The sequence below is a fragment of the Vitis vinifera genome, chromosome 19 (assembly GCF_030704535.1).
Source record: "Vitis vinifera cultivar Pinot Noir 40024 chromosome 19, ASM3070453v1".
Lineage (NCBI taxonomy): Eukaryota > Viridiplantae > Streptophyta > Magnoliopsida > Vitales > Vitaceae > Vitis > Vitis vinifera.
Window position 1 is genome coordinate 8697385 of NC_081823.1, and position 24611 is coordinate 8721995.

A 24611-nucleotide genomic window follows, 5' to 3' on the forward strand; every position below is an offset into this window, starting at 1 on the left:
AACATCAAATCTGAATAATCACATGCATTCTTGACGTGTGTAAATAGAGGCCATCAAAAAATTATTTTATTTGAAAATAGCATTTTCTTGGAAGTAATATTAATATATTTATTTATTTTTATAATATTAAGGGCATTTTTTAAACATTATATTTGATTGTAGAGGTGATTGAAAGAGTATGGTGTTATGCAAAATCAATTTATTTCAACTAAATCATTTATTAAAGTGTCCAAATCTCAAATATGTTGGATAATTAGATAGGTAATTTACATCATTACCCTCGGAGATTGGCAATATATGAGAGGAAAGGAAGGGAAAAGATGTCCACCCCAGTGGCCAAAAATGTAATTGCAGGTGAACTGGGAAAATTCTTTTCTAATATGCAGGGGAATAAAAGGTAGGCATTTTTTGGCTTTTGGGTTCACCCTCAAAAGAACAAAATACAAAAACTGGCTGTTCACCTTCTTTTGATCAACTTTTTAGAGAGAGAAAGAGAGAGTTTTTAGAGAGAGAAACAGCGTAATCACACCATGTCTCTGGGCTACGCAGAGAAGCTTTCATACATAGAAGATGTGGGCAAAGTTGGAATGTCAGAAATTTGTGACCCACTCCATGTTCTGCAGGAAAAAGTAAAAATTTTCTCTCCCATTCCCTCGTTTTCTCTCATATTTTCTTGCCTATCCCTCTACTTTGTCTTGTAAGTTGGTGTATTAGTTGAAAACCTTGATGATTGCTTTGAAACTGCAATACCCATTCGAGTTACTTAGGTTTTGTGCTTGAGAGTTGGAGAAAGTGTGGTGCAATTGTTCGCGGTGAGACCTAGTTTGTTTTGCTGTACTGTATTGTCATGTGGGATCTGATGTTTGGGTGCTGACATTCATACCTATTGTGGCTGAATTTCATTTGGCCTAAACAGGTGCAATGTATTAATTTTGTTGGTATTGAAGTTGAAAGGTTTGATCTTGATTGCTTGCAATGTATTCTTGTATTTTAGCTTGGCCATGACTCTGTTTTCCTCATAACTTGTTATTAGTTGATTGGTTTGATGTTGGCTCTGAAACTGCCACACACATTAAAGTTACTTAGATTTTGTGCTTGAGAATGGGATGATAACTGGTGCTATGGTTCACAGTGAGACCTAGGATGGTGTGTTGTACCATGTTGACATATTGGATCTGATCTTTGGGTTTGGAATTCATAGGCACTTTACTGAATTTCATTTGTTTAAAATTGGTGAATGTGTCAATTTTGTTAGTGCTAAAATGGAAAGTTTTGATTTTGATTCTTTAAATCTATCATATTTTCTTGCCTATGTCTCTGTTCTTTTAATTTTAAATTGATGATTTTTCTCACACATACCCATTAGAGTTTCTTAGGGTTTGTGTTTGAAAGTTGGAGAAAGTGTGGTACAGTTGTTCACTGGTTTGTTGTACCATTTTGTTTGTGGTATTTGATCTTTGGGTATTGGATTTTTACCCATTGTGTTTAATTTTATTGTTGTTGAAGTTGAATGTTGTGATCCAGGTTAATTGCTTAACTAGCTATTGTAGTTGAATTGTTTGCACCAGTCTTGATTGCCCACAGGCATAGTTCATGGGAATAATCAATGCCAATTTTCCTTTCTGGTTAATGAAATATATTGTAGGTGAAAGACTATTATGGAGTAAATATAATTTAGAAAATTGAATGTTGAACAACGGTTTGCCTTGGGTCTAGCTTGAATGGAATATCACACGAAAGCTTGGGGTTCATGAAGAACCCCTTAAAGTTTTTTTATATAGAAAAATCATTTTTTTTAATACAACTATCTTTTTTCTCTGGTTCATATCAATTTACGACAAATATGATGTACTGGATTTCTCCTATTATTTATGAATTTCTTTAATTTATCTTGATTTTTTCATCAAATGTTGTAAATCAAAATACATCCCCTCAAATTTCAGTTATACTCAAGTAAATCTCATATATTCTGTGTGCTGTGAATATTTCTTGATGTTCATAAATTATTAGGATTAATTTGCTACAAAAATAGACATTTTAATGTTTTCATCAGATGCATTTCATTGCTTAATGTCAAAATTCTTCTTGGATTCAATGGGTGATTCCTGATATTCTCTTGACTGATTCTAAACTTTTGAATTGTTCCAATGCTGGATAATTCTTATATTTTTTTCTATTGTCATAGATTCTCAGAAATATATTTTTTGATTAGCAAGCAAAAAATATGTACTTACAACAACTAGCAAAAGGGCACACCAAGTTACATAGTGCGTATACAAAAGGCATCAAATGGTAAAAAGCAAGAAAGAAATAAAAAACAACTCCCTCCCCTTACTTAGCAGCCAATCAATCAATAGTCTGTGATAGACATTGGCACCTCATGTGTGCATGTTCTAACCTAATCCAAAAAAGTGCACATAAAAGAGGTTTTGAGCACATAATTTGTTATTCCATATCTTCAAATGACTCTAATTTGCCTCATTCCAAATTGTCTAAAATAAGCACAATAGAGCAGCCCTCCCTGCTTTGTTTTGTCTCTTACCGATAAAGGACCTATGCCAACTTAAAGGAGTGACTCTTATTGAAGAATGCGTCATTTAAACTAATCCCAAACAAAGGAGAAAATCAGCTGTCATGTGATTCTTGCTTTACTGGAATGAAGAAGCATGTGATTAACTGGTTCTTCTTCATCTTTAAACATGTAACATCTATTCTTAATGTCTGTGCTCTCCTTTTTTGACAATCTAGAAAGAGAAAATATTAAAAGCGCCACAAGAACCAGCACATTGGAGTACACAGGACATATGCAATGGGTGCCAAGAGGCAAAGCAAAAAAGGGGGAAAACAAAAAAACTACTCCCTTCCTTGACAGAAACCCAACCATTCTACAAAATCAATTAAAGATAGAAAAAATCAATGGAAACCTATATTGAAGCTGATCGAGCCAATTTTGTCACTGACCGGAGATCCACTAGTGGGTATTGCACGTTTATTGGAGGCAATCTTGTCACATGGAGAAGGAAGAAACAATTAGTGGTGACCAGATCATCAATGGCTCAAGGTATCTATGAACTACTTTGAATAAGGATGATGCTCTTTGATTTGGGAATGAATTTGGAAGGTCGGATGAAGTTATATTGCAACAACATGTCAAACATAAGCATTACCCATAATCTTGTCCACTATGACTGACCTAAACATGTGGAAAAAGATTGACATTTCATCAAGGAAAAATTGGAGAACAGAGAGATTTTGATTCCCTATGTTGCTTCAAAGGGTCAACTTGCTGATTTTCTCATAGAAAGGTTGCTGAGTTCTACAATTAAGAATGTTCTAGGCAAGATGAGAATGAAAAATATTTTTGAGCAAGTTTGAGAAGTGTTGAAAATATGCAGGCTGATGTGTAGGCTGTAAATTCTCCTTGGTGGGTAGGCTAATTTGATAGTTTCCTTGAATAATTTCATAGAGCTGTAGGTATATCCCTATTGTAATCTCAATATCTATATGAATGAAATTCAAATTTCTCCATACTAACTTATCTATACTAGATCAATTCTTTTCTCATACATATGCAAATTATCTTTAGTTATTCAACCACAATAATATTACATTTGGTGCTTTATTTAATAAACACCCAACTAGACCTCTTAAACCACTCCACATATAGGCAGTAGTCTCATTTTAAATGATATTATTTTACTAATTAATAATAATAAATTACACTAAAGGTTTTCGATGCTTCAGTTAGTGTATACCACTTCGATTTGTTGTTCTCTCTCTCTCTCTCATTGTCTGTCTGTCTCTTTCTTTTTCTTTTAATTTTTACACAAATGGTTTTGTTGGTTTGCTAGATTAATGGGAAGATGCTTTAAAATCTAATGGCTATAAGGTAAGTAGAAGTAAGACGGGAATATGAGGTCTCAGGTTTGAGTCCTTAGATTATGCCATATAAATTTTTTGGGGAGAGGAATTATGTATATGTATTTGCCCTAGTCCTTGTGCGTTTTCATGTTATGTAAAAATAAAATATGGATTACGTGAAATTTAGCTTTAGTAGAGCTAGGAACATAATTGAGGGATCAATAAAGTCATTCCTAATGAGATACACAAATGAGGGGTCAATAAAAAATGGATGCACATGAGATACCCAAGATGGGAGAGCAAAAGAAGAGCAGTTTATTTATTCTCTCTTTTTTTGATCATCCATAAAGAGATGTAGATTGAGGTGGATCTTGCTCATAGAATAAGATGAGATATATTATGCTATGAGCCTATGTAGAACCTGACAGTACTGTTGGTCAATTGCATCTCGAGGTTCTTAGACTAGACTGACCTCCAATGGCAAGCTTACAATACTCATCCAACCTTAAGGGATGTGATGGTTTTCTTTTCCTCTTATTACTTGAAGGATATATATTGGTAGCTGCTAGAAGGATACAATAATTATATTCTATATTTGTTCTATCTCAAAGTAGAGTGGAATCCATACGAGCTATGCACATGACTTGAAGTTTGAGGAAACAACGTAAAACTTCTTGTTGTCTATTTTCAACAATAGTTGTTTTTCATAACAGGATGGACAGACTGGAGAAATGCATTAATGGTGACTAGGGAGCTGGGAGCATAGCCTTAACCCCTTTTTTAGGGCTTAAGATCAACTTAGAGAAGGGCAGTCTTTTCAGTATTAATATAAGCCAAGATCCGATATTTAGGTTGGCTTTGATGCTTGACTGTAAAGTTTCAAAAGGACACTGCACAAGTTTTACAAGACTTTTCCTCACAAACTCGCTTTGTGATGGGTAATGGGGAGAGAATTCATTTTTGGAAAGATTTGTGGTGGGGTGATCTACCATTGTATTCATAATTTTCAGGTCGCCATAGAGTTATCACAATGAAAATCTCATCATTTTAGTTGTCCTTGGGAACTCCTCTCCACTTTCTTGGAACCTTAACATCTGCTGAAATCTCACTAATAAAGAAATTGAAACCTTTGAAAGATTCATGTCCTCACTCACTTTTGTGTACTTGTCTCTTTCTGCCGCAGATTTAAGAGTTTGGTCTTTATCCTCTTCAGGTTTATTCTTAGTAATTTTTTTTTTCCCTCGCCTTATCCAATTTATTAAATCCATTCTTGTCCTTTCCGGCCAAATTTTTATGGAAATCAAAAGCCCCTTCAAAGGTTAAGGCCTTTGCCTGGTTAATGATGCACAAGAAGGTAAGTACCAATGATATGCTAATAAGTCTCTTAGTCTTTATTGGTGCATCTTATGCATGGGAAGTGGAGAATTGATCAACCATTTTTTTCTACATTGTTCGTTAACATTGGGGTTTTGGCACAAACTTTTTAGTTTGGTCAAGATGGATTGGATTCTACCCATGAGTATTTGTGATATGATGACTATCTCATTTAGTGGTTTGGGAAGTTCTATCAAAGCAAAGGCTTTTTGGCAAATTGCTTATCTCATTATACTTTGGATTGTGTGGCAAGAAAGAAATGCTAGCTTTGAGGAAAACTAGAAAATGGAAGAGATGTTGTGGAATCTACTTCACTTCTATTTCTCCTTATGGGCCTCTTGTACCGTCGCATTTAGAGACGTTCCACTCAATGTTATTCAACTCTGTTGGCTTTTGGTTTCTAGTTCAAAAGGGGTGGATAACATTGAGAGGAGTTGAGTCTGGTCTTGAGGAGATTTGTGTATGCCTTTGTGTATATTTCTCCTTCTATATTGGAGGTGTTTAGTCTTATTGTGATCAGTAATTTGTATTTTGTGAGGAGGACTTCTCATCCTTCTCTTGTACTTTTTATCATAATTGACATATCTTTTGTTTCTGATTAAAAAAAAAAAAAAGCATTAACAGTGTTGTGTGATCGTTGACAATTGAGTTGAAGGAAAAATTTTGAAATGTTTGTATGGCATGCCTTAGTTATGGCACAGAATACTACGTTGTTACAAAACAAACATCCAGTAAGATGAATGTCACTGAAATGAGGATGTGAAAATGGATGAATGTTAAGAAAAAAGATAGAATGGGAGATGAATGCATGGTTTTGAAGCTTGAGGTAGCGTTGGCTAAGGGTGGGATGGGAAAATGTTGTCTGAGATAGTTTAGTTATATTCATTCAAGATCATTGTTTGTATTACTATGGAAGAATGATTTGATTCAGGTTGAAGGCTCTAAAAGAGGTAAAAGCAAAAGTGGGTTATGGAATTGATGGAAACACACAATAGGTTATGATTTGATAGAAGGCATGGGATCTAAAAGGTGAAGAAAAGGATTTGCATACCAGTACAAAATTAGTTAGGATATTAAACTTCTACAATCATGTTCATCCATATTATTTAAAAGTTATATTGAGTATTAGTAAGTTCAATATGGTTAGCTTAAAAAAACAATTGAAGATCTATTCTCATAACTAGGGACATTGCTTTTTAGTAGGGAACGCTGCTAACTAGTATCTACTTTCATAATAGCTTTGCATTTTTGTTGACTAATTTACCTTTTTGGTTCTTCTTAAGGTTTCTTATGTTTGATAAATTGAGATTATGAGATTTCCCTTCTATTTGCTTGTTATGCTAACCTAATCTTGTTTTTCATTTTTTGCATTGATAGATTGAACGACTTGCTGTGATGCTACGGAAGGTTTGGGCTTAAATAACTAGCTGATGTGTCAGAGGGTGTATACATATATTTTTTTCTAAGATCTTTGATTCATTTTTTACTAATGTTCTCAAGTTTTTTTCCCCTTCTTTTTCTTCTGTATGTTTGTCATGCAGAGTAAGCACCTAGTGGTGTTCACAGGTGCTGGAATATCAACTTCTTGTGGTATACCTGATTTTCGAGGTCCAAAGGGTATTTGGACACTTCAGGTAAAAATTGTGAATTTTATTGGTTTTGGGGAATTTATTGAGTGCTTTTGTCTTTTCTATCCCATGTGTTTGATAATGATTGCTGCAATCCTCCCATATTTTCTATTTAATATGTCTAAGCTAGACCAGATAATGAGTGTCTAATAGTGCTTTCATTGTCTTTAAGATCTATAGTGGAATTTGGTACTCTCAATCATCCAATGACTCATTTTTTCTTGGACTAACGTCCATAATTATTGACTATCCAAATTAATTATGGGTGTTTGTAAACAACTTCAGAGAATTCTTTTGTGCAATGTGCCTCTTTTAAGCGTGTTGTCGACTTTTTACCTTGTCTAGACCGAGGTGACTAAGGTTAACCCTAATGAAATTGAGACAATTTTCCTGGAAATTACTGCGATAAAAAAGTAATAACACCTGCTTTCTTGGAGAATTTATTCAGATAATTCTTAAAAGGAAAGGAAAGGGCTCGCAGAAAAGGTGAAAAGTATATGTCAACTAGCAAAAACTTATGTCCTCTGGCTGTATATTATAACCTTCAATTTTTTAATTCATCCAAAATGCAATTGAAAATCGTTCTTTTCTGAAATGGCTTCAATCTGAAGCAACAAGGATGTAAACAGTTATGCTATTGCTCAGCATGAATCAGAGGTCTCTAAAATGATGATAAAAAATAAGTGTGATATAATTATGGACACTGACATGATATTTAGTGTCAGACAGAGTTTAAAATTTCCAATTTTTCTTTTGGAATGGTGGTCCTTGAAGTTGCTTCATTATATAATGAGGACAATATCAGTAGGCTTTGGTATCCAACAGACACAAGAGGGCTGGTCATCATGACCTCAAAGCAACTGTAATGTTAAGAAACTGCAAAAACACTGGCTGTTTAGTTGCTTGTCTACCCCTTTATGCAGTTAATTGAATGCAGCCTGATATTTTTATCAATTTTAAAGGTGTTAATGCAGAAGTTTGGCATCTTTGCATGGCTTCTATTGGAAACAAGAAAATTAAACACACCTGCATTAGATGGTTCTTTTGATTCAAATTTATTGAGTTGCAGCGTGAAGGCAAAGCCTTGCCACAAGCATCACTGCCATTTCATCGTGCAATGCCAAGCATGACTCATATGGCTTTGGTTGAACTAGAGAAAGCTGGTATCCTAAAGTTTGTCATTAGTCAGGTATATCTGCTTTATCTCATTCTATAGCAATATGCAATATGTTTTCTCCTTTTGAAAAACTTACACTTCAAGATGGTCAATGATTCTTTTTGAAGTTTCCTGTTTCTATATTGCTTGAAAGCCTGTCCTTTAGAAGGGATATTTTTGTTTTGATAATTCTACTAGTGTGATCAGTTGGGGATAGGGTATTTATGCTGGCGTGGTAGCTAAAATAAACCTGTGATAATGGGCTATCAGCAGCTTCATAATAATATTGCTTTTTGCTCAAATCAATTTATATAGTCAAAGTTCCAGTATCTTGCCACTGTTTGCTCAAGGTCCAGTTGGAAAATTTCAATAGTGCTGCAGATTTTAGTTTCTATCTAAACTAATTGAATTGAGTTTTAGCTGGGTTGGAAGCTGTTCACATTTCCTTTTGCAATCATTCTATCCCCTAAAAGTTGCAAAATGTCATTAGAAATTGCATTATGGGAATAAAAATATGTTTTTTTTTGCTTGCATTCCTTTAATTACGTCATCTTATAGATGCTTGAATTTCTGATTTGATTTCTTATTGGCCATTGCTTTTTAAATGCTAGAATATTGATGGCCTCCATCTTCGTTCTGGAATACCAAGGGATAAGCTTGCTGAATTGCATGGGAACTCCTTCATGGAAATTTGTTCTTCCTGTGGAATTGAGTATGATTTTAATCTTTATCTGCATCTGGTATTCTTGTATAGTGTCCTACCAATATTGTGCTTAAGTGGATATCTTGCTTTTATAGTGTGGTCACTTGTTAATATACATATTATTCTTCATTGAGTCAAGCTTTTGTCTTCCAGATTTCAAAGTTTAATATTTTATGCACTGAACTTGTGAAGGTACTTGCGGGATTTTGAGGTGGAAACTATTGGATTGAAGGAGACATCACGACGTTGTTCCAATGTAGACTGTGGAGCGAAACTCAGGGATACAGTTCTTGACTGGGAGGTACTAGTTTCTTGTTTTTCGTGGTTGCACTATAGTTGTGGTTCAGGAAGTAGCAGCTGAGGTTGGAAATCATTTTTTTTTTAATTATTGTATTTTATCTTATTTTATTTTTATCCCAAGTGGGCAAACCAATTAATGCTTTAACTCAAAGCAATTAATCAGAAGACCTTGTTATTTGACCGTAATCACTTGATAAGTACAAGACAAAAGTCAGAGAGAATTCTTGTGGAAAATGCCTAGAGAGATCAGTAACTTCCCTTCTTGCTTGATGGGACATGGGTGCCTTGAAATGAATGACCGGATGAGCTTGGTCTCTCCTTTGTGATTCTTTGTTGTTGTGTCTCATATATAAGCTGAGAAGTGGTTAAATTGTGTCCATCCCTGGTAAAGAGATTCATCACATGTGAATTTTTTAAGTTGAAGAAGACAACTTATTATTAAATGGTATGTGCAGTAAATATTTAGCAGTTTTAGTTCATAGAGTAGATTCCAGGTGCAATCTTTATCCGGCCAACCTTTAATAAATAGGAATGGCATTGGGGTGGGCATTTTGGGCAGCCAGCCCCAGCATACCCCTAATGGGATGGATTTGGGAGACAGAACAAGTGGGGAATGGGTTGGGTTTGGGTAATTTTTTAAAACCCAAAGCGGGTATGGTGCCTTATTTCCCCATCCTAGCCCATTCTGTATAAAGGTGTAATCTACTTTTATATCCTTTGTCATTCATACATATTTGTCATTACACAAATTCCCCAATTTTCCAAACCCTAAGTCTCCAACCTTTCCTACCTTCTCTTTTTCTCTCCTCACCATCTTCTTCTTCTTGTTGCTTTGCTCCTTCTGCCTCACTCCTGCTGCCAACATTGCCTACTGGGGGAAACCTGGTACTCCCCTTGGTCAGGGAGTCTCTGCAACTCATCTTCACCTATAAAAACCAAGGACCCAAAACCCTTCATCAACGAAACAGTCACTTGCTCAAGCCTCTTCTTCACCACTCAAAACTCTGAATCTGTGATATGTCTTCTTTGTTGGTTGATTTGGAAAATAAGAAAGAAAAGTTTTAATTTTTTTGTACAGATCTGTTCTTTTAAAGATCAATTCCAACTTTAACTTAGGTTTACAAATAGAAATTTTCTTTTTTGCATACTCATCAACCAAACAAACTGTTTGGGTATTGGCTGTTTTTTTTATTTTATTTTATTTTTCAATTCAAATAAAGGGTAATGCATCAAATCCTAAAATATTTTTTAATCTTGATACCATATCCATTTTTTCATTGCCCTCCTTTTTTTCTTGTTCACTGAAATAGAAATAGGTCAGGACAACGTGGGGAATGGGGATCTACTCTTCTCATGCAGGTGGGGATGGGGTTCATGAAGGTATCTTGATATGGGTTTGAGGTGGAACTGCATTTCTGCTCCTCTCCACTGGAGCAGGGAAAAGGGGATGTGGGGATAGGATCAGTCCCATACCCACCCTGTTGCTCCCTAGTAGTAATGATCTGAACACAGAAATGTCTTACTGAAGAATGTCTTTGATAAACTCTGGGTAGCTTTGAAACTTTTCTGGATTTTGTCAACTGTTTAGATGGGGATCAAATTGTTGCTAGTTGCTTAGGCACTGATTGTATACCTCCTGTTATACCTCCTCAGGTGCTTCTAGATAATATCATTATTGCCTAAAAGAAATACACTCTGGGTACTTCATTAACAGTACAATAATTGTTTTGTACTCATACAGGGTGCTGAGTCACAGTATTTGATCTATCTACAAAACCATTGTGGAACCCCTTAAAATAATTAACTTTGTGATCTGATCCACAGCATTCAATTATTAATCTGAAAAAACTAAGTGAAAAATTGGATGTTGGCTAATGGCTGGGCTGGAATGTTAATTTTATTGGAGCACATATTCCTGATACTCTCTCTCTCTCTCTCTCTCTCTCTGGACAGGATGCGTTGCCTCCAAAGGAGATGAATCCAGCAGAGAAGCACTGCAGAATGGCTGATGTTGTATTATGCCTTGGGACAAGGTAGTTGCATGGGCTATTTATTTAACACCATAGCATGTCTGTTGTTCCTTTAATGCAGTTTTCTTTTTTTTTTAAGACCTTATTTATCTGTCACTCTTTAAGTCGAGCCATGGAATTTTTAGCAATTACTTATTAATATAACCACCCATTATATTGATAATGATGCATGATTCATCCAATGGCATGGATAAAATCCTTTTCCTTGTGCTCATTTTCTGTTAAAAAACGAACTGGAGCTCATAGTTTGAAACTTAAAATATATTTTAGTCCAGTTCACTATTATCTGAATCATATTTTGGGAACCAGTTTTGCCCTTTAAGCTTGGCTCAAGTGACAAGGGGTTGGAGTGGGGATATGGGAGGTTCTAGGTATGAGTCATGTAAAGGACAAAAAAAAGTGATCAATGAATACACACACACACCGAGTAGGCTTGTTAATTAGTCTCAACATATAATAAATACATATTTTTCTTATTGGCATCCCTATATAGTTCTCCTTGGATGAAATGGTCCCAGAAAGCATGCACTTACCTCTCTAGTCAAGGCTTGAGAAAAAGTCTCAAGTCATAGCTTTCCAAGGGCAAGTTCTCTCTAGTTCTTATCTTAGAGGATAAAACCGCTTGTGAGGCTTAAGTGGTAAGTTGGAATTGACTAAAATAACCTGGCACAGCCAACTTGTTATTAGATATTATATGCTGTCTAGTCTTCTGTAAATAATTTATAGCACTTGGTTGCATGCCAAATTCATTTCTTTTGTTCTTTAGTCCTTTGATGCCACAAATATGAACCTTCTATGTTGTATTTCTCTCATTCAATGATGCTTATTACTTTATGCAGTTTGCAGATCACTCCTGCATGCAACCTCCCTCTAAAATCCCTCCGTGGTGGGGGGAAGATTGTAATTGTGAATCTTCAGGTATTTCTTCTGGTTCCAAGTGCATTAACAGCTTCTCTAGAGGAAAAAGGAAAAAATGAAAAAGAAGATGTATTTTCATCTACTTGTTTCCTTCAAAATGGAAGCTAGAACATGAATGTGTGGTTGGCAATGATTAACTTAAACCATGTTGTCTAATTACAGATGAATATTTCTGGTCAAGCCCCAATGGGGAAACAAAGCAAAGAAGAAAAAGGTTTTTCTATTAGAAGAAAAAAATATCTTATCCGTTCTTTTAAAAAATGATTAGGTATTGTTCAAGTAGTGTTAAAGTGAGCATTCTAGTTTTAGCTCATCTCCAAATTGCAATTATGCCAAGAATTGAAACTAGAATTTTTTTTCATGCTTCCTAGTTTTTCTAAAGCCACATCAATCCCTACTTAATATGTGATAAGAGCTATTAGAACTTGATAAGCTTGGCCAGTAAATTGGTGAACTGGTCACTTGAGCATTGGTCCACTTAATTAATTACATTGCCTAAGATCGGAACTTAGTTTGCATGATTTGTGCAACTAATTGCATTTTAGAGAATTGGACTAGCGTATATTGAATTGATGTGTTTGGGTCTTGATGGAGAGTCCACTGTAGTGAGTGAATGTCACTATTACCAATGTTTTAAAAATTGGACTAGATTGACCTGTTCAAATGGTTGAACTGTCGATTGGTCCATGGTTTAGTTTAGTTCATCATTTGGAAAGGACAATGTGTTAAACCAACATCCAGTTGTGTGACTTGGTGATCCAATCATTGAATTGGACCACCTGTCCGATTTTGTAAGAATGAGTATGTTTTTTAACCTAAAAAAATTATGATGCGGGAAATGAGGTAAGGGAGAGGTGGAAGATGGCAGCAAGGAAGTTTTTTTGGTGAGGAGGTTGGCAATGAAAAAGTAGAGGTGAGGCTATTGGATATGATGTGGATGAATGATGGCGGAACGACTATGTTGTGAAGGGATCTACTACCATGGTTCAATCGAAAGAGAGGGGAAAATTGAGAAGAAAAGAGAGAGTTGGTGGCGGCAACATGGAGATGACGGTGGCCATGGAGAAGAAAGAGAGAGGAAGAGTGGGGAAAGAAAGGTAATGATACTGGATGTGGGATTCCTACTATTTTTTTTTTTTTTCTCTTTTAGGTTTTTTAGGGTGTTTTGAAAAGGAAGGAGATGGACAACAGGGATTAAGTCTCTTAAACAGTATGACAAATTTATGGGAAAAAGTAAAATTGAAATTATCAAAATTCAAAAGTAAATATTTATATTTATATTTATACTTAATTTTAAGATAATAAATATAAAAATAATGTACATATAAAATTAATGGTTTTTAAGATAATAAATAATAAAATCCATAATTATTGAAGTGCAAATATATTTAAATAATAAAATTTTATTTCATGGTAACTATTAAAAGTTATATTTGTACTATTTAATAGAATTAGAAATGCAGAAAAGGAAAAAAAATGTCCTATATTAAATTGAATAAGGAAGGGAAACATGCTTCCTTTTATAGAAAAGTTACAACAAATCAAACTAAATCTACAAATGTACACCCAAATTTCTAGGAACAAAATAAATTTAAAATATACAACTTATACCTAAAAAGCAGCAACAAATTATCCCTAAAAAATAGGTAACAATCAGATAAGAAAAATTCTGATATGATTGAAATTCTCAACACTCCCCCTCAAGTTGGCTTGAAGATGTCATTCATGGCCAACTTGCTTACTAAATCATCAAATTGCTTCTTTGGCAATCCCTTAGTGAGTATATTTGCAACTTGTTCAACCGTAGGTATATAGGGCATGACAATCAGTCCATTTTCCAGTTTCTCTTGGATAAAATGTTTATCAACGTCGACATGTTTAGTTCTATCATGAAGTGTTGGATTATGTGCAATGGTAATGACAACTTTATTATCACAAAAGACCTTCATAGGTAAAGGGCTAGCAACCTTAAGTTCTTCAAGTAATTGTTTAATCCACAAAGCTTCACAAATGCCATGGGTTACGACTTTAAACTTAGCTTCAGCACTACTTCTAGCCACAACACTCTGCTTTTTACTCTACCAAGTCACAATTACACTTCCTGCCCAATCCGCATCAGTAAACACATCCACTTGGAGATGTCCTCGGTTCTCATATAGAAGTCCTTTTCCTGGAGTCCTCCTTAAGTACCTTAAAATTTTGTACACTGCATCAAAGTGTCCCTGATTCGACGAGTGCATGAATTGACTCACCATGCTTACCGCAAAAGCAATATCGGGACGGGTATGAGAGAGATAAATAAGTCTCCCAACTAGGCGTTGATATTTCTCTTTGTCAATCATCTCTACTGGACTTGCTGGTTGGAGTTTCAAATTCGGTTTTATAGGAGTTTCTGTAGCCTTACATCCAAGTAAACCCGTTTCATTTAATAAGTCAAGTATATATTTTCTTTGAGAAATGAAAATACCTTTCTTGGATCTAGCAAACTCCATACCAAGAAAGTATTTCAGGGGACCCAAATCTTTTATCTCAAATTTACGAGTTAAAACTTTCTTCAATCTCTCAAGTTCTAGACTGTCATCACCAGTTAGATAATGTCATCCACATAAACTATCAACACAACAATTTTTCCTTCTCTCGAGTGTTTATAAAACATTGTATGGTCAGCTTGACTTTGAATATATCCTTGAAGCTTGATTACTTTTCCAAATCTCTCAAACCAAGCCTTAGGAGATTGCTTAAGACTATACAAGGACTTCTTTAATCTACAAACTTTTTTTTTTCTAGCTTTTCTTCAAAACTTGGTGGTAAATCCATAAACACTTGTTTTTCCAAATTGTCATTTAAGAAAGCGTTTTTCACATCTAATTGGTGTAAAGGCCAAGTAAAATGTACTACAAGAGAAAGTAAAATCTGAATGGAATTGATCTTTGCAACAGGAGGTGCAAAGGTCTCTTGGTAGTCAATTCCATAGGTTTGTGTGAAACCTTTGGCTACTAACCTTGCTTTATATCTTTCAATGCTACCATTGGGCTTACACTTGATTGTGAAAACCCACTTGCATCCCACTATCTTCTTCTCCTCAGGTAAATCAACAATTTCCCATGTTCTATTTTTCAAAAGAGCATTCATTTCTTCTTGAATTGTTGATCTTCACTCCGAGTGTCCTAGTGCTTCCTGTATAGTTCTAGCAATGAATAAGTAAGAGATATTAAGTGAAAGATCTATATTTTTCTGAGAGTCCTTGATAAGACAGATATTTGGCAATGGGATATTTGGTACAATTCCTAACTCCTTTTCGGATTGCAATAGGGATATCAAGATAAAAAATAAGTAAAGAAGTGGAGTCCATAGGAAGATTACCTGGATTTTGAGAACTAGGAGATGATGATTGACCATGCTCAAGATTGACTTGATTATTCTCAGTATTAGAATTAAACTTGCGCCTAGTATAAACACGGAGCTTAGTGGACATAGGTTGTAGAATTTCTCCCCCTATTTGTGATGCAATTTTATTTGGCATGTCAAAATATTGTGTGAATGACCGAATACCTTGGCCTTGAGTTTTGTATATTATATATAGACTTTACAAGGATGTTATACATGGAAAGAAAATAAAAGCAAATAAATTCCCTCATGATTCTAGTCCTATACATGTAAACTATAATCTGTCAAATAATATATGCTAACTGTACAGAATAATAAATGGAGAAATAAGGAAACAATTGTAGGCTAAAATAAGGAAAGAAGTGTGGGTTAAAATAAGGAAAGAAGTGTGGACAGCAAAGCTGTCCTTTGACAGCCCCCCTCAAATTGATGCAGGTTGATCAACCTGCATCAATTTGCTACTTAGCAAGCAATGTCGATGACGAGGGAGAGCCTTGGTGAAGATATCAGCAATTTGTAAGTCAGTGGAAATATGTGGAAGAGTGATAACATGAGCTTCAAAGGCTTCACGGATAGAGTGACAGTCCACTGCAATATGCTTTGTACGCTCATGATAGATAGGATTGGCCGTGATCTGAATAGCACTTGTATTATCGGCATGTAAAGGTGTAGGATTGGTCTCAGAAAAATCTAACTCCGCAAGCAAACCTCGAAGCCAAATGATTTCAGAACAAGCAAGAGACATCGCCCGGTACTCAGATTCCGTAGATGACTTAGAGACTCTGTCTTGCTTCTTACTTTTCACAAACATCTTAAACTAAAACTCCCAACTAAGATAGTTTTTGCCATTGAAACGAACAATAGAATATTCTCCAGACATTATGAAGACAGAAATAGCCTAGGAAACAAAAAAAAAAAAAAAAAAAAAAATCGTCAAAGAGCCTAAATCTGATAACAAACCTCCAAATAATCGAAGATCTCCAAGAGCCTAGAAGCGAAGAAACCTAAAGAAAACTCCAAGATCACACCACAGATGTGTTGTCACAACCACCAGAAAAACAAAAAAAGGAACCAAAAGCTGGGTTAGAGTCCGAGAGCCCCTAGGGCTAAATCCGAGAGCCCCTAGGGCTAAATCTGAGAGCCCCTAGGACTAAATCCGAGCCCCTAGGGCTAAATCCGAGAGCCCTTAGGGCTAAATCCGAGAAAACCCAAAAAAAAACCTAGAAAGCGTGTAAACTCTAGGTTCAAAACACAAGCTCTGATACCATGTCAAAATATTGTGTGAATGACTGAATACCTTGGCCTTGAGTTTTGTATATTATATATAGACTTTACAAGGATGTTATACATGGAAAGAAAATAAAAGCAAATAAATTCCCTCATGATTCTAGTCCTATACATGTAAACTATAATCTGTCAAATAATATATGCTAACTGTACAGAATAATAAATGGAGAAATAAGGAAACAATTGTAGGCTAAAATAAGGAAAGAAGTGTGGGTTAAAATAAGGAAAGAAGTGTGGACAGCAAAGCTGTCCTTTGACATGGCATACATAAATCAATATTTCCCCTTTTTTCACTAATTAAAACATCTGTTTTTTGATTTATTTCAGGAAGAAAAATACCAGGTTTTGGTTGTTCTTGTTGCCAAAACTGATCTTCATTAGAGCTCTCCTCCTGAAGAGTGGTTTCATTATAAAAGGGAATATTTTCAATAAAGTTGACATCCATACTAACATGAATTTTCCCAGTGGTAGGATTAAAACACTTGTACCCTTTTTTATTAGGAGCATAACCTAGAAAAATACATTTTTCGATTCTTGGATCAAGTTTGGATCGAAGATGAGTTGGCACATGGACGAACACTATACAACCAAAAGTTTTTAAGGGTAAATATGAGGTGAGGCGTGTGTTTGGAAAAGTATTCTTAAGAGTTTGTAAAGGTGTTGCATAGTTTAAAACCCTTGTAGGCATTCTATTAATCAAATAACAACTTGTTAAAATTGCATCCTCCCAAAAGTGTGTAAGAACATTCATATGAAACATAAGAGCTCTACCTACTTCAAGTAAATGTTTGTTTTTATGTTCTGCAATTCCATTTTGTTGAGGAGTGTCCCTACAAGTTGATTGATGTAAAATACCTTTCTCTAGCAAAAAATCTCCTAAATAATCATTATAAAATTCTGTTCCATTGTCACTTTGAAGAATACTTATTTTGGTTTGAAATTGGTTTTCAACAACCATAGAATAAAAATCCTAAAAGAGTTTTGCAACCTCAGATTTAGAGTTCATTAGATAAAGCTTGCATAGGTGTGTGTAATCATCAATAAACGTCACAAACCATTTTTTCCCAGTTAAAGTAGTAATCCTAGAAGGACCCCAAACATCACTATGTATCAAATAAAAAGGCTTTGAGGCACAATATGGTTTCATTTTATAAGAATCGTGATGGCTTTTGGCCAAAAAATAAGTTTCACAATCAAAAGAAGTACAATCCAATCCTTTAAATAAACCTGGAAACAAATATTTTAAATAGAAAAAAACTAGGATGTCCTAATTTGTTATGCCATAGCATTATTTGATCAAGCACAGGGATTGAACGAACATTACCAATAAAACCCTAAGCTTGTTTATTCTCAAATTGGTTGTCATCAAAATAGTAAAGACTGTCGATCAATCTAGCACTGTCAATCATCATCCTCGAGTTCAAATCCTGGAATTCACAATGTCTATTATTATTTCTTATATCATTTTTTTATAATTTTTCTTAACATTTTCATTAGTTTTGATCAATTTTCGCCCCACCAATATTTTGTGTCAAAATATCCACTGATGTTTTCTAATACATCTTAATATATTTGTAAAATTGAGTTACCGATATATCTGTTAAAATCGATATTTTTATCCTTGCTTAGGAGTAGGTTAAGCCAATTTAGGGGTTTATGTTTTTTATCATTGATAGCTCTGACATTTTTTCTTTTTGAAATTTAAAATCTTGTGATTATAGTCTATGTTTCTTTATTTGAATCACAAATAGATTTAGTAACATCCACATGTCATTTGGACTTGATTTTGTTTATGATGAAGATATGATTCATAGGTCATTAAAAATTGGATTAGTAAGAATAATTTAATATTCCTAGCCAAAGAGATATGGGGATCCCGTGCTTCTCTTAGAACACATTTTTTTGCTTAGGAAGTTGTTTGGGGAAAGATCTTAACTGTCCATAGGTTGATGAAGAGGGGATAGTTTATGGTCAACAAATGTAGCCTTTGTAAAGATAGTGAAGAATCAATTGATCACATTCTAATTCATTGTGATAAGATAAGGGAGCTTTGGACCTTGTTGTTAGCAGTCTTCGATTTGATTTTGGGTGTTTGTGGCCTCAATGAGAAATCTTCTCCTAGAATGGAAACTTAAGGGGCTAGAGAAGAAGAAAAGAGCAGTGTGACACTTGGCTCCAGTTTGATTATTTTGGTGTATTTGGAAAGAGCACAACAAAAGGACTTTCAAAGATGAATAATTGTTAGATCAAAGATTGAAGGATTTTTTCATTTGGTTTCTTTTAGAGTGGTCCCATGATTCTTTGGAATTGGAGAACCCACTATTTTTTAGGATATCCCTGTCTTAAGTGGTGCTTGCTTTGGTTTATTCTATATATATTGCCTATATATGTAGGGTACGTCCCCTCCTTTTGGCGTTTCTTAATACATGCTTTTGTTGTCTATCAAAAAATAAAAAAATAGAAAAATCAGACCAGCAATCACGTTCTATCAAATATTAGGCTCTTATGTAGAAGACTAAAAATAAAAAATAAAAAATAAAAATAAAAAGAAGAAGAAAAAGAAAAGCAATCTTTACTATGATATGATGGGTATCTCTAGGATGGAAGGATTGGAGCCTCTGAAAATATTGGGGCCAAAAACTTCTTGCCTTACAACTCAGGCCATGGCAATTAGGATTTATACTCAATACTATTAAACACTCATATCGTTATTGGCTGTTCATCAATTCCATTCTAAATATCTATCTTCCTTTTCCTTTAGCATTCTCGTGCACTTTGTACTTGGGTTATGGCTCCTTTTTTCTGGGCACTTACTAATATATATATCTCCAATTTTCCTGTAAAAATATATGCGTGCATATACTATAATTTTGCTTTCTTGTATTTTTTAATAGGCATATGGTCTGTGCACTTAAGTTGTGCCTTTTCCAGCAGGGTGATTATTTATATAAGATTTTGTTCGCTTATCAATAAATGGTATTATATGGAACTAGGTGCAACTTTGCTTTGTCACTGGCTCTAATATTTCCCTCATTGATGTTGTAATACTTGTAATTCAGACATTTCACACTATTGTTACCTAGCATTCTGCAGTTGTGAATAACATTTTGTTGTTCAATGTACAGGAAACTCCAAAGGACAAGAAAGCAAGTTTGGTGATTCATGGGTTTGTAGATAAGGTATTTTACTTTATTACTGCAGCTGTTCCTGTAGTTTGTTGGTTGAAATAGTAAAATTAGAATTACTTTAGCACTTGCGGGAGAAGGTCTGAGGAAATCCCTTATCATGCTCTATGGTTATTTATATGTACTGTAGTTTATGAGTTAAAGAATTCTTTCATCAGCCAATATATCCATGATTTATACTGACATCTTTGCTGCTAGTCATCAAATGTATTCTAAAGTTTCTTGTCCTTTTGCTGCATGCATTTTTTAATTTGAACTGGAACAGGTAATTGCAGGTGTCATGGACCGACTTAATATGCGGATTCCTCCATTTGTTCGAATTGATCTTTTCCAAGTCATTCTAACTCATACCCTGAGTTCAGGTAACAGTTTTGTGGTCTTTTGCTAATCATCCTGATCTGGATAAGCACATATAAAGAGATGTATATAAATGCATAATATGCATGTGAAGTGGATGCTATCATCTTATCGATGGGCCCATGTTTTGGATTACTGAGTCCCTGACTCATTGTGACAGACATAAGCACTATGGAATTAATTTGTTGGACTGTACTTTTTGGGACTGCCCCAAATCTTGTATCTGCTGTTCAGCAAAGCTTATTCTTTGAGCTGTCTGGATTGATTAGCTTGTGCTCAATGTCTTTTTTAACAAGCACAAACTAGGTTTTATTTTATTTCATTATTTTATTTTTATGGCCAGAAAACTTCAATTGGTTTCTTGCATAAGGCATGAGAGTTTGATACTACATTACAAAAAAATTTATCTGATTCCCAGACCAACAGAGAATGACTTCCTGTATAGTTTTGAAATGTTGTTTTCTGAAAAATGTATGCTTGCTATGCATGCCTCACTAGTCTTGATAATAGCATACCACCACTCACATCATAGTTCACGCCTCTTCCAAAACCATGCTTATTTTCTGATTTTGTTTTCTGTTCAAGAAAATAGATGTTTTTTAATAACTAGGTCCTCTTTCTTATGTTTTGTGGTAGTCTAGTTCCACAATGCAATGTGACCACAAACTCAAGGGTTGATAGATTGCCTGCTGACAATGTGAAGCTTTTGTTTCTAGCTTTCTTACACCATCCATTCACTTGCTTTACAGATAAAAGATTTGTGAATTGGATCCTCAGAGTAGCAAGTGTACATGGACAGAAAGCTCCATTACCATTTATCAAATATGTTGAGGTGAATTTATTTTTAGAAATTCCTTATGCTTATTTCCCTTCAACATCCAAAGACCTTGGTATCTGTGAAAACCATGTTCTGTTTCATAAGTATGGCCTGGGGTCAACTCCGGTGACCAATTTTTGTAGTTCATTTGGATCCCATTCTGCAGGGTGGCATGCTTGTCACTACATGAAAAGGCAAGGTATTTTAGTAATTCCCTTGTTTTCATTTTTCACAGGTGTGCACTCCCTTATTGTGCAGTGCTGCACAGTAACTGGAACCGAATAAACTAAATATTAGAGGATGTGCCCCTTGCCCTTATTTATTACTGCTTACAGTGCAAAACATTTACAATTTGCAAGAGTGGAGTACTGTATGAAGGCATTCTCATAGATTTGGTTAATCCCATTAATTAAAACAATTAAAATGTTACTCGATTATTACCAGGCCTATTAATTGACCCTGCTGAGTCCATTTGGGGTGGCTCTGATATATGGTGTAAACAAGAGATTTTTAATACAGAATAATTGCATTGCTATGTAACCTTTTTCCTTCCCTCTCATTGGGGTCAATTTCTGGCTAACCCTTCTGCATTTGCTCCCCAGGTTTCCTTTTTAGATGGGCAAAATTATAAAGAAGCTGTCCTGCATAAGCAACCATTTCAGCTAAAGAGGTAGTTCCATTTCTATACCATGCTACAAACATGTAATGTTATCTTGCACCAAGATATGCAAAATTATTATTGTGGATCTCTATTTGGGTGGGAGGCAATCCATTTGGAGTAATAGTGTGAATTTGGACATTTTCCACCCACTTGTAAATTCTAAGCCGGGGAATCCGAATTTGAGTATGGATTTTGTTCAAAACCATTAGAAGTCTTGAATAGTGCTTCTCATCTCACATATTTTTGTTATATACCAGGAGAACAGTGAAAACCAAAATATTTGAAGTGCTTTTGAAACTCAACTTCAGTGATGGTTGTGGGTGTCTGTCCTCTCAAATTAAAGTCCCAATTGATTTCAAGGTGAGAAGCTAGAATGCCTTTTTGTCACGTCTTTGTCCATTCTTATTTTTTGGTCTATTCATCGGTTTTTTTCCTTTTGTACCAAGATGTTCAAGTGGGAATAGTGAAATAGCAGCTGTTTGTTCAAGAAAAATGCACCACAATAATGATGTTATGTTAGGGGAAAAGCCTGACAAAATTGTACCTCGACCCTGTCCAGGTTTCGACAGACTGTTTTAACTATGATAAAGATGCCATCCTCCAAAAGCTGAGAGATACAGCAACCGGGGATCCATGCTGTGGACGGCATGAAGTCATAGAGAAAAAGCCCATCCCAGATCCTAGAAGTGAAGCGACCGTTTATGCGATTGTAACCAATGTCTTGCAGTACAACAAGACTGCACCTGAAAGCAATGGTAGTGTGATGAAAGGTCGACTTGGGGGTTTGAATGGTATTGAAACATCTTGGAAGCGATCAAGAAGTGGTAAGAGGAAGCCTAGATCATAGAGATGGAACAACTTCTTTTGGTTGTGTATATATATGTTATTAGAATTTTCGGTTAGCTTATATATGTGTAGGGACTGGGTGAATTTTGTTAGATTGTACACCCAGTCTCCCTAGCTATGGATAGGAAAGATGGGAAGATTGTATTGCCATGAGTCTGTCTAAGACACGAGCTTATTTTTTGAACTTGTTCAATCTAAAATCTTGTGTTCTATCTCCCAGCATCTCTCTCTCTCAGGAGCTTCATGTTAGGTTGTTTAAATAAAAAATAAGATAATTTTTTTTATTTTAAATTTATATTACACTTTTATTTTATATTATTTTCTATATTTATCACATTAATCCTATTTTAAAAAATTACAAAAATTATATATATATCCTTTTAATTTTGTTTAATTTTTAATGTTTTTATTTTAAAACATTAAAAATATAATTTTATTTAAAAATAACTAAAATATCAAAACATTTAATATTTAATAAAACATAATTTTAAGTTCAAATTACTTTGATAAAATAAATTGTTAATATAAAATTTTTAATAATTTTAGTTATTTAAATAAGCTAATATATCAATAGAAATCTTTTAACTAACACCAAAAAAAATTGTCAGCATAATTTTTTTTAACGAAATTTAAGAAATTATATTTAAAATGAAATATTTTATATAAAATCATAGACTTTCAAATGAAATTTCAAAATGATTTAATATTTTATTTAAAATATAATAAAACATGTTTTTAAGAGAAGTGGTTTTTAATTTTGAATATAAAAATTTGATAAGTATTATTATAATTTTAAATTAGATTTTTTAACATAGATTTTTTTATTTTTTATTTGCTAAAATAAAAATTTGTTGAAATTAGTTATGCGACTTAATGGGGTGGGAGTTCGAGGGATTGACTGGCATCATCTAATAAGACAAGGTTAGAATATGTATAAATGCATTAGGAGTGGATTTGAGATTTATTTTATTTTTATTTTTATTTTTTAAAATAACTTGGATCAAATTCGAGGTGACGATACTTGAACATTCTCTTATTCTACTTAAAATAAAATAAAAATATTTTGATTTTTAAAAATTTTTCTTTTTTTTCAATAGATATAAAATAAATTTAATTTTCTTTTCTAAAATTTATTTATAAATTATTTTTATTTTAATATAATTGAAATATTTTTAAAAATAAAAGCAAAATTAAACGATGACTATAAATAATTTCTCATTATTAATGGGGTGAGAATAAGGGTGACCTGTCCATTAACATCCCTATTCTCATTACACCCTAATTTCTTTTATTTAAAAAAAAATTAAAATGGGTATACTCTCACCTACCTCTTCCCTTCTAAACTCAAACTTTAACGGTTTGTTTGGTTGTTATTTTTTAAAATTGTTTTTAGTATTTTTAAAAATAAAATTGCGTTTGAAAACTGAATTGTAAAAAACAAATTTTATCAATATTTGAACAAAAAAAATTAAAATTACCAATTCAAGGTTCATTGATCAAACTAACGATCGAATGACAGTTGAACTAGTGATGTAATAAATATATAATTTATATATTATATAAAACTAAAAATAATTATAAAAATTAAAAATATATAAAATTACAAATTTTAATAATATTTGATTTTTATATTTGGTATATTAAATTAAATGATAAAATTTAATATTTTATATTTTATTAAATAGAAATATGTAATATTTAAGAATGAAGATATATTTAAGATGAAAAAATTTATAATATTTAATTTTATCTTTTTGTATTTGTATTTTATTGTTTTAAAATTATTCTATTAATTAATTTATATTATTTTTTATAATTATTATTATAAAAATAAACAGGAATTTAAATATTTACATTTCTTTAAAGATTTTATATGATAAAAATTTGAAATAAAAACATTAATCTTAGATTCTTATTATATATATATATATATTTTAACAACGTTGTAATGCTCAATGGTTCAAAGAGTCCAGCCCTTATGCGTCCAACCCTAAAAAAGGCAATGTTTTACCTCTAATAAGTTCTATTCCCAGTCCCACATCAGAAGCACATGAATTCTATGTGCTCTATTAAGGGTCTCCAAAAAGCCCGCGGCCCGCTT

At 33.8% G+C, this 24611-nt stretch overlaps 1 protein-coding gene across 2 annotated transcripts; it reads left to right on the top strand.

Annotated features, from left to right (window-relative positions):
- Window positions 1–425: 425 nt before the first annotated feature.
- LOC100261752 (NAD-dependent protein deacetylase SRT1) lies at window positions 426–22729 on the top strand. Of its 2 annotated transcripts, none has more exons than XM_010646272.3 (14): window positions 426–629; window positions 6613–6642; window positions 6777–6869; window positions 7933–8052; window positions 8631–8731; window positions 8915–9023; window positions 10976–11055; window positions 11892–11970; window positions 19770–19823; window positions 20095–20191; window positions 20936–21018; window positions 21606–21673; window positions 21922–22024; window positions 22111–22729. In XM_010646272.3, exons 1-14 carry the CDS (start codon window positions 531–533, stop codon window positions 22126–22128), a joined length of 1134 nt encoding a protein of 377 aa, XP_010644574.1. In that variant the 5' UTR covers window positions 426–530; the 3' UTR covers window positions 22129–22729. The 2 variants fall into 2 exon arrangements, with proteins under 2 accessions (XP_010644574.1, XP_002265837.1); XM_002265801.4 differs by having other exon boundaries at window positions 22224–22729.
- Window positions 22730–24611: the final 1882 nt, after the last annotated feature.

Excerpts from the sequence above, each read along its gene's own strand:
- LOC100261752 (XM_002265801.4), top strand. The coding sequence starts at position 531 with ATGTCTCTGGGCTACGCAGAGAAGCTTTCATACATAGAAGATGTGGGC. Across the intron at positions 8,053-8,630 it reads TAAAGTTTGTCATTAGTCAG|AATATTGATGGCCTCCATCT; the intron begins GTATATCTGCTT and ends TTTAAATGCTAG. Across the intron at positions 22,025-22,223 it reads AAGTCCCAATTGATTTCAAG|GTTTCGACAGACTGTTTTAA; the intron begins GTGAGAAGCTAG and ends GACCCTGTCCAG.